Here is a 15,118-nt window from a genome sequence, read left to right as displayed (position 1 = left end):
TTACGTGCAGAATATATTGTTCAGCTTACTACTAAACCGGTGCCCAATGATAAAGAAAGCAGAACTAGATGTGTGCAGTGGTTCAGTGACAGCTTGCAAATTCCACACTGACTGCCTCATTTCTTCAATCAGGCCCTACCTAGGCGTTGCTTAACTGATGCTTAAGCGAGTGCCTCAACGTTCACCTCCAGTGGCTGAATATTAAATAATTCCATATTAAACTGTGCGGAGGAGGGGAAGAGAATCCGTGCTTCAAAAAAAGCCTCATCTGTTTCCCTCCTACCGGGCCCACCGTCACTAACATTCTTATGTCATGTCAATTGACCCAAGAGTGACACAACGTAAAACCACCATGATCTCTGCACTTTTAATAGAAAACAGAAGATTCACTTTGGGGGAAATAATTGGTACGTTTATGATATCACCACATTGCTGGTTAAACCCTGCAATTTAAAAAAAAACAAACACAACTTCTCCCTCCCTCTCCAAATAACGACACTGTCCCTCCTTCCCTCCAGTTGCTGGGACTCAGCACTGGCTACCCCTTGCACACATGTGGTCATTCTTTTATTTGACCACAGGAGCATCACGGTCCAGCTCAGTCTTATCTCCAGGCATTGCCCGCACAAGTCGGCCTTCCAGTGTCATAGAATGGTTACAGCACTCAAGGAGGCCATTTGACCCATCATGTCTGTGCCGGCACCCTGCAAGAGCAACTCAACTCATCCCATTCCCCTGCCTTTTCGCCTGCAGCCCTGCAAATTTAAATTGAGGGTCACTGGGTAGCCACCAGGAGCTGGAACCCTGATTTATTTTTCCTTCCATGGTCTAGAGCACACTGAGTCTAACTATACAACTCTAATACCACAGATTTAACAGACTATAAATTAAACCCAGTCTCTATGATTCAGTTACCCAACATCTTCACTGTTGCACTCCACAAAGCCAGGCAGTGAAGGATAGAACTGGAGCCAATCTTTGCACAATTTTATAGTCTTTTATTTACAGAGATACAACATTACAAACATGCACCTCCGAACCCAACAATCACAGTTTCAGTCTGTTCCTATTTATAGCAGCACAAGTGAATTCCCAGTGAATGACCACCACCTGTATACAATTTAATACAATTAACATTAACAACTGAAGTCTTGAAGTTCAACTTAAACTTTTTACCTGGTTGACACCTCATTAAGGATATATGACATATAAATGATGCATTCAGGAGCCAAGTCTCAGTGATGTAGAATCTATATCATTCCTCCTTAGAATCTGGAGTTAATGTTGTGTTAAAACAATGCAAATTGTAACCTTAACTACTCAACAGGGTTATGTACAGGTGTAAAAGATATAGGACGTGACCCAAAACAAGAGGCACCTGAGATCAGCTGTTCCATGTGACATTCTCTGCCTCCTATTTAAAATGATAATTTAAAGGTCTCCGCACTTCCCTTGGGACAGTTAGTGATCCAAAACAGATGGAAGCCTACACACATAGAATGATAGAGAATTGACCAAGTTAGCTGCCAAAGGTGTAGAAAAGAAGATGGGATTGGGAAGAAAATCTTCAAATCGTGCAGCCGCCCTCTCCCCAACTTGGTCGAGACTCGGCAACGTACAAAGCCTAATACCTCCATTAACAGCTTGAGTGCGTTGTCATCTCTTATCCGTCCTTCTTTCCGTCCCTTTGCAGCCAGGTTTGTAAACCATACACACGGAATCCAGTACTTGTTATAGGGAGAGTGAAGACTTTCATATTTCTTTCGTTCGTCTCTTGTCATAAACCCTGCAAAGACAAGAGGTGGTTCCTTTACATCGAACAATCCAAGTACCATTAGCTGGAATACATTGGTCATTCTCTCGCCATTACTCTTGGCATTAATCCAAGGCCACGTTTGTTAGTTCCGGTGGTTTAAATGGACACTGAAACATCTCAAGGTGCAACTTGGTAAAGAGCAGGGAATTCTGTTGCCCTGACCACACCAACACTACTAACCCGATTAACATGTTGTCCGCCTGTTGCTGCAGGCAAAATAACAAGACTAGCTGCCAAACATCTTCTTTTGGAGCAGGCATCAACATTCGTCGCCCCTTTTCTCGTGGGACTGGTACAGAAGGACAATTCTGGAGCCAGCTGAAATTGCCCCTTGATCCTGTAGGAATTGCAGAATGCTTGATGTTTCAGTGCTAAAGGTGAGGGAGGCGGCTTTGGAAACACTGACTGTAGATGGCAACTATGCAACTACAGTGTCGCTTTTCAAAGTAACTTGTGCCATGTTAAGTGGTTTACGATGGAGAGCCCAAAGGCAATACATAAATGCAGCCACTTTCAAACTCTTGAAGGGTCCCTTCTTGATAGGGCAAGACTGCATAGGTAAGTCATACAAAGAACAAAGAACAAAGAAAATCACAGCACAGGAACAGGCCCTTCGGCCCTCCAAGCCTACGCTGATCCAAATCCTCTATCTAAACCTGTCGCCTATTTTCTAAGGGTCTGTATCTCTTTACTTCCTGCCCATTCATGTATCTGTCTAGATACATCTTAAAAGACGCTATCGTGCCCGCGTCTACCACCTCCGCTGGCAACACGTTCCAGGCACCCACCACCCTCTGCGTAAAGAACTTTCCACGCATATCCCCCCTAAACCTTTCCCCTTTCACTTTGAACTCGTGACCCCTAGTAATTGAATCCCCCACTCTGGGAAAAAGCTTCTCGCTATCCACCCTGTCTATACCTCTCATGATTTTGTACATCTCAATCAGGTCCCCCCTCAACCTCCGTCTTTCCAATGAAAATAATCCTAATCTACTCAACCTCTCTTCATAGCTAGCGCCCTCCATACCAGGCAACATCCTGGTGAACCTCCTCTGCACCCTCTCCAAAGCATCCACATCCTTTTGGTAATGTGGCGACCAGAACTGCACGCAGTATTCCAAATGTGGCCGAACCAAAGTCCTATACAACTGTAACATGACATGCCAACTCTTGTACTCAATACCCCGTCCGATGAAGGAAAGCATGCCGTATGCCTTCTTGACCACTCTATTGACCTGCGTTGCCACCTTCAGGGAACAATGGACCTGAACACCCAAATCTCTCTGTACATCAATTTTCCCCAGGACTTTTCCATTTACTGTATAGTTCACTCTTGAATTAGGTCTTCCAAAATACATCACCTCGCATTTGCCCTGATTGAACTCCATCTGCCATTTCTCTGCCCAACTCTCCAGTCTATCTATATTCTGCTGTATTCTCTGACAGTCCCCTTCACTATCTGCTACTCCACTAATCTTAGTGTCGTCTGCAAACTTACTAATCAGACCACCTATACTTTCCTCCAAATCATTTATGTATATCACAAACAACAGTGGTCCCAGCACGGATCCCTGTGGAACACCACTGGTCACACGTCTCCATTTTGAGAAACTCCCTTCCACTACTACTCTCTGTCTCCTGTTGCCCAGCCAGTTCTTTATCCATCTAGCTAGTACACCTTGGACCCCATGCGCCTTCACTTTCTCCATCAGCCTACCATGGGGAACCTTATCAAACGCCTTACTGAAGTCCATGTATACGACATCTACAGCCCTTCCCTCATCAATCAACTTTAATATTGTTGTGCGCTTTAGATGAAGCATGTCACTGCAAAGCAGACCAATTTTGTGCTTCGAATGTTTCCTAGGACAACGCAAACAGCTACAGGTTAAAGAGTCTGTTCACTTTCCAATTGACGTTGGAAGGCGGAACCCGTGAGGATGGACGTAGCAGGCAAACAATAGCAGAGTTACCTCCAATTCGCCAATAATCGTTCGTGTAGAATCTTACCAAATGCGATCTAGAGGACGATATATTCATACATACACCCCTATCCACCATGCTAGTGACCTCCTTAAAAAATTCATGTCGGTTACTCGGACATGACCTATACATCACAATACATGCTGACTCCCTTTAATCGGCTCATACTTTTCCAAGCATTTAGTCATGCCATCCCTGATGATAGATTCCAGTAACTTAAGAATCATAGAATAGAATGATACAGCACAGAAGGAGGCCATTCGGCCCATTGTGCCTGTGCTAGCTCTTTGAAGAGCTATCCAATTAGCCCCAGTCCCCCTGCTCTTTCCCCATAACTGTGTAAATGTTTTCCCTCCAAGTATTTATCCAATTCCCTTCTGAAAGTTACAATTGAATCTGCTTCCACCGCCTTTTCAGACAGCACATTCCAGATCACAACAACTCACTGTGTAAGATTTTTCTTTTCTTCATGCCACCTTTGATCTTTTTGCCTATTACCTTAAAGCGGGCAGGTCTGTAGTTAGCTGCTTTCTCTCTCTCCCTCCCTCTCTTCTTAAATAACGGGAGTGAAATTTGCGTCTTTCCAGTCCAAAGGCACAATTAAAAACTCCAGAGTGGTTCAGATGCTCCCTCCATCGTCTCACCTGCTTCTACCACGTGATCCATTGTCGGGAACCGTTTGAAGACCGCCGTACTGACGGAGCGGAGGATGAGGAGGGCGGAGAGGCTGGCGTACCTCATCATCGTGCGGCGAAGCATGCGACCCCGTTCATCTGAGCCGTGCACATTCCCAGAGATGACACACATGAGCCGGTCGGGGAGGGGAATGCTGGTATATTGGCTCCACCAACGGTTCACGACAAGAGTGACATAAAACCCTGAGAAGAGGAAAACAAAGAGGAAATGTATGAAACGCTTCAGGCAACAAAAAATAACTGGTGGTTTGGAACTAAGCACGACCGCTCTTTCAAAGAGCCAGCACAGGCACAATGGCCTGAATGGCCTCCTTCTGTGCTGTAAGTTTCTATGATTCTAACTCTCGACGATGAATGGGAGTAAATTACGAGGCTGGAAGGTAATAAATGGAACTGAAAGGACCATAGTGCATGATTACATATTAGTGGCTGGCGAGTTCTGGCTCGCAAAAGCCCAGCAATTTTCACTGACTCCAGGGCATGAGCTACTCGGGCGACACCTCACCCAAGTGTATGTATTCATGGGATTTGTCTGGGATGGTGATTTGCCCCAGACGTCAAGGACTATGCAGTCCTGTGGGCTGGTGTATTTGTGCCTTGGGCTCAACATCAGCCCAAGCTGATGGGAATCAAAGACTTTCTCTCTCTCGTCAGCTGTCAGGAGTTTAAGTAATGTTAATCTGGATAGTATTTTTATTGAAAGAAACAATTACATTTATATAGTGACTTACCTCAAAAAACATTTCACCTATATCAAATGTCTTAAAGTACACCACTTGTTACATAGGCTAAACACAGCAGCCATTCTGTACACATGGCCCCACAAACAACAATGAGACTGATGATCAGTTCCAAGTGCTTTTGTCGGTGCTGTTTGAGGGGCCAATGTTGGTCAGGACACTGCGGGAGCAATTCAGCTCTCTTGGCCCACAGGATGGTTTTTGCGGCAAAATAATATTTCGCTGGTCCGGCTGTGGGCACCTCTAAATATTTGGAAAGCTGGGGTTGGAAACGCAAAGGGAGAAAGAAAGAGGGAGCCTAACTCTGCATCTGACCCACCACACGGGACCCAGCAACACTTGGCAAAGACACCAACTCTCAAAAAATAGAAATTTTCCTCTTTGCACCACTGATATCTTGTACATTGACCAGCAGACCTCTGGTTTCACCTCCTCCACAATGATGTTGCTTTAGAGCAAATTCACTTCCCATTTATGCCAGTCTGATGTAGTGGGCGGATCTTGTGCAAAGCGACAGCTGGCAGTGTGGATGGCACAACTTATTGGTACTCCAATGACCCACAGAGTGCACCATGAGCCTCTCAATGCCCACCCACCCTGCCCTTGATGGTTTATGCATCATTGTGGAGGGAGGGAGTCAAACTCTCTGATAGCCCGCCCCTGTGGTCTTTTATTCAAGGAATGTGTTGGCAGGCTAGGGGTATCACAGAGTGATTACATCTTCACCCTTCTCACCACCACCACCCCTACCCAATGGGGGCTCATTGGGCAACTTTCTCCTCTCGGCCAAAGGCATTGAGCATAATGGTAGCATCGCCTTGGGTGAGATCAGCTTTCTTAGAGATCAAACCTCTGCTCTATGTGTCTCAGCTAGTCACTGGCCAGGGGAGCCTCACACCGATTTTCAATCTCTGGGAGTGAGAGGAGCCATGGCCTCTAATGTGGCTGACACAGACGATCCAAATCAGGGGAATTAAAAATATTACAGAACAGGTCAGAGAGCAGAGAGTACTGCAGGTCCTATAGTCACTGTATTTCGCGTAGTAACCATTCACCACATTGCTGTCCGACCTTACCCAATAGCACGTCAGCAGACCTGTAAAACTAGTGGGGAATAGCTGCTGCAGAACTAGAGCAATGCTACCGGCTGTATTGGATTTACTAAGAGTGGGATAGAAGCTTGCAGAGGCTTGGTCATAGGCCCCAGATGATGAGACTCTGGTCTCGGGCAGTCAGGGTGTGAGCAATTGGGGGGGGTGGGGAAGGTGGAAATTGGAAACAACCCTCTCCCAGGAAGGCAAAAAATAAGTCATCTCCACTCCATTTGCCTCCCAATTACAGGCAGCAAAACCAGTAGATTTAGGCCTAGGAGTTTTAGGAAGAGATTTGGGGGGGAAATAAAAGCAAATAGAACAAGAATTTAAAAAACAAAGTTAACCTACCAAGCACAAAAGCCATAGGGATCAGGTTAGCATAGTGGTTGCAATACAGGGCCAGTTTCTCAAAGTACCTCTTCTGCTCTTCCATGAGCACAAACCTTTTGCAGAAATGAAAATGAAGTGATCAAAAAAGAAAATCCTTAAACTGAATGATCTATTAACGGGTCCCTTTCTCCATTACCAACCTGCAACCATGGACATTTGCAGCACAGAAGGAGGCCATTCAGCCCATCGTGCTCTTCGTGGGAGCAATCCAAAACTAATGCCACGGCCCCCGCTCTCTCTTTCGTTCTCTTCAATGCCTTGTATCTTGCTCTGCTCCAAATATTTGTCCACTTGTTCCTTCAAAGATGCAACTGCCTCAACTCTTCCCCTTAGGAAAGTATTCCAAGCTTCATTGACCTGCATGGAAGTTTCTCCTAAACTTGCTTTGAGAATTTTATATCGTTGAGGCCTAGTGGCCATTTGGACGTCTCTGTATCCAAAGTCAGAGCCTCTAGGAATATTTTCCACCCAGGCGGTCATTGGGGGGGTGGTGGGGGGGGTGGCGGGGGAAGGCAGAAGCACCCAAACCTTGCCTTATATTTGGGGATAGTTGGACCCAATTCAGGGAGAAAAGGAGCTCACAGGCTCGGGCACTCACTGGCCTGCCATTTCCCAAGATGCAGGCTGGCAGGGCCCAATCATAGAACCAGCCCTCGAGAATACAAGTGAATATTCTCCTTAGCCTACACGTGTCACAAGCTACACGCACCCAATAGGTTTTCCCCCCAATTAGGGTAAGCGCTCAGAGCAGATCTTACTAAGCTTCCAGACCCATAAAAATCAAACACGAGAAGTCAGAGAAAGAACTAAAAGAAAAACGGTACAAGTAAAATCTGTTGCCCGGAATTTGTGAGCAGCCAGTGCTTACGAGCTGCTGTCTAGACGTTCCGGTTGGGGGCCCAGACTGCATCAGGCCTCCTAGGTCCTGGTCTCGACCTGGTTGTTCAGCTGGAACAGGACTGGGGAGGCAGGTAAAGGAAGGGAAATGAATGTCACAGGCAGTTTTAACCTGTGCAATTCCGACACTCCTCGAGATGGTCAATTACTCCCTGTTTGGAAGAAGGTCCTGCACACTCCTGTCTCTCTGCCTGCTGCAAACAACATGACAAAGTGTAGGAGGAAATGGAGAGGGAAGATACTCCAAATAACAATACTGGTACAATTTGGTACAAATATGCAAAAATAGAGAGGAGGAGCAAAATAACACTGAAGCTACTACATGTTAATGTTGTACATTGCCAACAACACCCATATTCAAATAACTCCTATCACTAATCATGTAGGGGGCATGATTAGTAAGTTTGTAGATGACACCAAAGTTGGTGGTATAGTGGACAATAAAGAAGGTTGTCTAAGGTTACAACAGGATATAGATCAACTGGGAAAGTGGGCAAGGGATTGGCAAATGGAATTTAATACAGACAAGTGTGAAGTGATGCATTTTGGGAAGTTAAACCAGGGCAGTACATATACAGTGAACGGCAGGGCCCTGGGGAGTGTTCTTGAGCAGAGAGACCTTGGGGTGCAAGTACATAGTTCCCTGAAAGTGGCAACACAGGTAGACAGGGTGCTGAAGAAAGCGTATGGCATACTTGCCTTCATCGGCAGAGGCATTGAGTTCAAGAGTTGGGACGTCATGTTACAGTTGTACATAACGTTGGTTAGGCCGCATTTGGAGTACTGTGTGCAGTTCTGGTCGCCGCACTACAGGAAAGATGTGATTAAGCTAGAGAGGGTGCAGAAAAGATTCACAAGGATGTTGCCTGGTTTGGAGGGCTTGAGTTATAAAGAGAGATTGGATAGGCTGGGTCTATTTTCCCTGGAACGAAGGAGGCTGAGAGGAGACATGATAGAGGTATATAACATTATGAGAGGCATAGATAGGGTAGATAGCCAGAGTCTGTTTCCCATGTTGGGGGTAACTAAAACTAGAGGGCATAGATTTAAGGTGAGAGGGAGGAGGTTTAAAGGGGATCAAAGGGGTAAATTTTTCACACAAAGAATAGTGGGTATCTGGAATGAGCTGCCAGAGGAGGTGGTGGAGGCAGGAACAGTAGCGACATTTAGCAGGCATCTGGACAGGTACTTGAATAAGCAAGGCATAGAGGGATATGGAATTAATGCAGGCAGGTGGGATTAGTATAGATAGGCATTATGGTCGGCATGGACTCTATGACTCTATGGCTCCTCACGGTTCTGCAACCTCGTAATTTTGGAAAGATCCAACCTGTGTTTGTTCACAGGCTTAAGGGATGCAGTTAGTACATTATCAATACACTTCACTAAAAGCAAAGGAAGTTATGTTAGACCTTTATAAACCACTCCTCTGGAGTATTCTGGGCACCACACATAGAGAAGGATGTCTTGGGGAAGGTGCAGAGGAGATTTACCAGAATGTGACCAGGGATAAGGGACTTCAATTATTTAGAGAGATTAGAGAAGTTGGGATTGATCCCATTAGAGCAGAGAAGGTTAAAGGGAGATTTAACAGAGGTGTTCAAAATTATGAGAGGCTTTGATAAGAGTAGAAAGGGAAAAACGGTTTTCACCGGCAGGAGGGTTGGTAACCAGAGGACACAGATTTAAGATATTTGGCAAAAGAACCAGAGTGGAGATGAAGAGAAATGTTTTTACGCAGAGAGTTGTGGTCTGGAAGGTGCTGCCCGAAAGGATGATGGAAGGAGATTCAATGGTAACTTCCAAAAGGGAATTAGATAAATTCTTGAAAAGGAACAATTGCAGGGATATGGAGAAAGAGCAGGGGAGTGGGTGTAATTGGATTGCTCTTTTAGGAGCCAGCACAGGTACAATGGGCCAAATGGCCTCCTTCTGTACTGTATGATTCTATCAAACCATAGAGACCACAATGCCTCGTATCCTTAGTGTGATTGGGATTCTGTTGGTCTTTATCTCGTGCCATGGTAATTGTTTAATGATGGGGCAGTTCTGTCCTAAGACATTTTCTTCCTGACACTACCACCACACTACATTAGTAGTTTTCTCTATCGTGCTCAACCTTCCTCCCAGCTCCGGGCAAACCATGGGCTTCCATGTCTCAGGATTTGGCCCAGGATAATGTCATGTTTTGCAAAACTGGATGTTAAAAAAACGTATTGTTTATAGCTAAATCCAAAACTTACAGCCAATAGGGAGACAAAGAATAGGAGTTGGTTAGTGAATGGGAGTTTCCCTGCGACACGAACTATGGAACTGGGAAAGCCACAACTATCAGGATAAACTGAACAGGATGGGGCTCTTTTCTCTAGAAATGAAAAGGCAGAGGGGTGAACTGATAGAGATTTAAATCACGAAGGAGTTTGATAAGGTAGACGTACAGAAGATATTTCCAGTTGTGGGGGATTCCAAAGCAAGGGGCCAATAATAGAAGACAGTCACTTAAAGTCCAATAGAGAATTCAGGAGAAACCTCTTTACCCAGAGAGCGGTGAGAATGTGGAACTCACTACCATAAGGATTAGCTGAGGTGAATAGTACAGATGCATTTAAGGGGATGCTAGATAAACACGAGGCAGAAAGGAATAGAAGGATATGATGTTGGGCGAGATGAACATAAGAGCATAAGAAATAGGAGCAGGAAGGCCTATCGGGCCTGTTCCGCCATTCAATGTGATCATGGCTGATTTTGGACTTCAACTCCACCTACCCATTGCTCCCATCTCCCTTGATTCCCTGAGAGACCAAAGATTTTCTGTCTCGGCGTTAAATATACTCAATGATGCTGCCTCCACAACCCTCTGGGATAGAGAATTCCAAAGATTCACAACCCTTTGAGTGAAGAGATTTCTCCTCATCTCAGTCCTAAATGATCATCCCCTTATCCTGAAACCATGCCCCTTGTGCTAGATTGCCCAACCAGAGGGAACAACAGTGTCTACCCTGATAAACCGCTTTAGAATTTGAAACGTTTCATTGATATCACCTCTCATTCTTCTAAAACTTCAGAGAATATAGACCCTATTTACTCAGCCTCTCATTGTAGGACAACCCTCTCATCCCAAGGACCAATCTAGTGAACCTTTGCTGTACCGCCACCAATGCAAGTATATCCTTCCTAAAATATGGAGACCAAAATTGCACACAGTATTCCGGGTGTGGTCTCAACAACGCGCCCTACAATTGTAGCAAGACTTCTTTACTCTTGTACTCCAATCCCCTTGCAATAAAGGCCAACATGCCATTTGCTTTCTTAATTGCTTGCTGTACCTGCATGCTAACTTTTTGTGTTCCCTGTACGAGCACACCCAAGTGTCCCTGAACGTCAATATTTACAAGTTTCACGCCTTTTAAAAGATATTCTGCTTTTCTATTCTTATGACCAAAGTGAGTAACCTAACATTTCCCCACATTATACTCCATCTGCCACCTTGTTGCCCATTCACTTAACCTGTGCAGCCTCTCTGTGTCCTCCTCACAGCTTGCATTTCCGCCTAGCTTTGTATCATCAGCAAACTCAGATATATTACTCTCTGTCTTTGCATCTAAGTCATTAATATAGATTGTAAATAGCAGAGGCCCCAGCACTAATCCTTGCAGAACTCCACTCGTAAGGTGGGAGGCACCTGTACAGCACTGACACCAGCATTGACCATTGGGCCGATTTGCCTGTTCCTGTGCTGTAATATTCATTGTAAAACTCCATTGAAAAACATGAAAGTCCAAAAACTGCAGTACTATTCAACTTTGCACAAAATGTGGCCCCTTAACTTTACAGAAGCAGTTCACCATTTAGTAGTATAACTCAAAACTCACTTCAATCTACAAAATTTCAGTGTAACACTTCAAGAGTCCAGGCATAAGCATATACATGCAGGAGACAAAGAATTTGCATAGCACCTTTCACATCCTTGGGTACCCCCAAAGTCTTCAACATCCAATTAATTGTTTTCTAAGGCAAGCAGAGCAACCAATACCCCACAAATAGACAAGTGTGATGAGTGAACAATTAATCGAATGTTGCTTGAGAGAGGCATGTTGGCCAGGACACCAGGAAAACTCTCCCACTCTTCAGTGAATAATGCCATGGGATCTTTCACATCCACCTGAACAGGGAGCTGTGTCCTTGGTTCAACATCTCATACTAAAGACAACAAGGAACTGGGCGTCTCGCCACACAGACCGGGGAGGCCCCAGGTCGATCAGCAGTCTGTGCTGAGTTCCTAGTGATGTCAGCAAGAGGTGAGATGGTGGTTTCCGCAATTGGCCTCAGTGCCACTGGGCTAGGGGTGCTAAGTTGACCAGAATTCCCACTTGCTGTTCAGTAATCCCTGCTACAACATCGTGCGCATCAGATGAAGACCAGCTCTGACTTGGCTGTGATACCCACCACTCTAACGACAATGACCGGCAGGAGAGGTACCTAGAGGGTGACCAGTGCTCACGAATTCTTGTTCAGGAACAATTCCAATGCCTTCAGGTCTGGGAAAGGTAAAGGAATTGATGCATCTCTCAGCCCCCTCTCTTTCTCTCCTCCTCCCCCCCCGCCAACCCCTACTAGCTCATCAACATAGAACACAACATCGTGCCCGACTAGCCGTGGTGCAATAAATGGCAACAGGCCCTCCTCCCTCACCCACAGGTCCATGTATTCCAACTGGCTCCTCAATACCTTGCACTAACGGTCATTCTTCATTTAATAGTCTAGATAGTGAGCATTATCCAGCTATTTGAACACGGGGTGGAATGGATCATCAAAACCAAGCTCAAACCTCTGACCCTCATACTTCAGATATCACTAGATAGTGTCAGAGGGGCAGGGACCTGCCTCTAGGCTTTTCCTCCCTGAGCAATGAGTCTTCAGACCAGTTAGCGCACCCTCCCCCCACCCCCCACCCCCCCAACCCCCTCCTTCAGCAGGGCTCACTCAACTCACCTGAGACCAAGGTCCAAACCTGACACAGGACAACCAGGATAGACTTCAGAATAATGATGGGACGACTGTAAGCACTATTAATTTCAGCCAAAGGTACATGGCAGGGTTATGCAGCTCTTTGCACACATTTACTGACCTGTACGCAACACTGAGGACCGCATACATGAAGGAGAAGACAAGGAATTCTTTGTAGAGAAGCTTGTAGATGCTGCCTTTCCATAGAACCAGAAGTTTGGAGAAACTGCAAAAGCGGACATTTGCAACTCTGGCTGTGTAGGTGATGGTCATTCCTTGAGTTACCAGAAACCCACTTTAATATGAGATAGACAACTGGTGGAAGGACTCTGGAGGAGGGGGAAGAAAGTAAAGTTCAGACACTCAGGAATTTCAACTCTACTGTACTGAAAAATAAATACATACTCTGGTTTTCTGCGCTGAGAACATTGGAGATCATACTCAAGAACGGAGAACAAAAAGCACAAGAGAAACAGGGATAGCTCTGCCAAGAGCCTAACAAATCTAGAGATCAAACGTACCAATGGTTGGAGATGTTTGGCCGAAGCAACTGGAATCTGTGGCTCGCCAGCTGGAGGCTGCTGCACTTCACGAGATCCAAGTGGGATTCAAACTTGCAACATCCACTTGGCAGCTTCAGAGTGGCAGGAGAAACTTAAGACGGAAAAATAATTTTATTTTTAAAAGAGTGATAAATAGTCTTCCTTCATGCTCCCCCAGCCCAAACCACCAACATTGTCCCTCTCTCTCGAAGGTCTGAAGTAACACTCGTATATAGTTCTGAGACACTGATATCCTCTTGCAGTACCTCACTGGTGTGGCTACTCTCGTAGGCGAGGAAGGAGGGTAAGCGTTGGTTGGCTCTTTGACAATGGAAGGTTATAACGACCAAGACTAATCCTGATTTGCCGTAGCATCCAAACTTGTGGACAGGAGCCTGACTAAAACCCGACAAGTGCAGGTCAGTGAGTTTGCAAAATACAGGGAAAAAAATGGCCTGGAATCGTCTACAACAACAATGTGCATTTATTTAGTGCCTTTAATGCAATAAAGCATCTCAAGCTTCACAGGAGTGTTATCAAACTATTCCACCTGAAATATAAAAAAATCACAATCAATTCAACAAAAATATAGATTGCAAACTTCTAATGCCCGGCTTAAAACAACTGCCATTACTCAAACCCAATTCTCTGCTTCATATGCCTCCACATGCAATCCCGTCCTATATAGGAAAACACAGTCTTCAGCTGTTTCTGAAGACACAGCCGCTTGGTAGCATCTTGTAGCAGTCACATTAGCCAGTATTATAAATAAGAGGCGGGTGCAACAAAGCACCCCTCGCGCATGATGTCATGGCATCTGCTCTTATAAATCCAAGAGAAATCAAAATAAAAAAGTACACATCCTGGAACACAACCAGACCATTCCCAGGAATTTAGTTGGTCCAAATGGCACTCTATGATGGTAATAATGGGTTTCCCTTTCCAAAATATCCAGCAGCTAGAGTCTTAGATTGTCTACCATGCCTTCTTTCCATCCTCAGATCTCCGATATCCACAGCATGGCTGCTCTCCAATTTTCTTCCCCCTTTCTGAAAAACGCTGACAGCTCCCATCATCGGCAACTCCAATCTTCAAAGGGCAGAATTTCTCAATGGGTTAACACAGCATGTCGATACAAGTGACATCCGCCTCACATTATGTCATGGGAAGTTTTGATTTGTAAAAGATTGTACGGCACTATTCCGAAGAAAAGGGGAATTATCCCCAGTGACCCTCATTCAGGAACACAAGAAACAAATTATCTAGTGATTACTACATTGCTGTTTGTGGGAGTTTGCTGCGTGCAAATTGGCTGCTGTGTTTCCTGCATTAGCTGTAAAGTGTCTTGGAACATCCTGAGGTTGTGTAAGGAGCTCCAGGAAACAGCCCAAAAGCTCATCAAAGAGCAATGATTCCTCTTTAAAGATGGATTCCTTTCCACAATAAAGAAAAGAATCAAACTACCTATTCCCTTGCTAAGGCTTAGGTAAAGATAGAGGTTTTTATTGAAAAACCAGCTAGAAATCTGTCACTAATATCTGAAGGGTCGTTCAAAAGAGCCATTTACATTTGTTAGTTCATTCTGTAGTTCAGGACATGCCTGTATATTTGCAGTCACTAATATAAGCTCCCATACACCAATGGCAGAATCTGTGGCTCGGATTTTAGTGCAACTATAAACCTGCCATTAGGCTAATGGAACTTGTTTTAGCAACATGGGGGGGGGGGGGGGGGGGGCTAGAAAACCAGCTTCTGTGCTCTTGATGCCTTGAGGTGCAAAATTCCAGATCCTCAGCTCAGGATTTCCTACTCTTTAAAGTTAATGGGAAGATAATCATGGACACAGTCCAAGACAAAGCAGTCCACTTGATCCGCCACCTTAAACATTCACTCCCTCCACCATTGGCATACAGTGGTTTCAGTGTGTAACATCTACAAGCAACTTGCCATGGCT

General features: G+C 45.1%; 1 protein-coding gene across 1 annotated transcript in view; it reads right to left on the bottom strand.

Moving 5' to 3' along the window:
* best2 (bestrophin 2) overlaps positions 1-12,895 on the bottom strand; it is a 30,650-nt gene extending 17,755 nt beyond the window's left edge. The window contains exons 1-4 of the mRNA XM_068020814.1: positions 12,744-12,895; positions 6,677-6,771; positions 4,444-4,677; positions 1,632-1,786 (exon numbers count right to left, since the gene is read on the bottom strand). Coding sequence (XP_067876915.1) covers positions 1,632-1,786; positions 4,444-4,677; positions 6,677-6,771; positions 12,744-12,895 — 636 coding nt within the window. The remainder of the gene's footprint in view (positions 1-1,631; positions 1,787-4,443; positions 4,678-6,676; positions 6,772-12,743) is intronic.
* Positions 12,896-15,118: the final 2,223 nt, after the last annotated feature.

This window comes from Heterodontus francisci, chromosome 43, assembly GCF_036365525.1.
Source record: "Heterodontus francisci isolate sHetFra1 chromosome 43, sHetFra1.hap1, whole genome shotgun sequence".
Taxonomy (NCBI): Eukaryota; Metazoa; Chordata; class Chondrichthyes; order Heterodontiformes; family Heterodontidae; genus Heterodontus; species Heterodontus francisci.
This window is presented reverse-complemented; position numbering and strand designations above follow the sequence as displayed.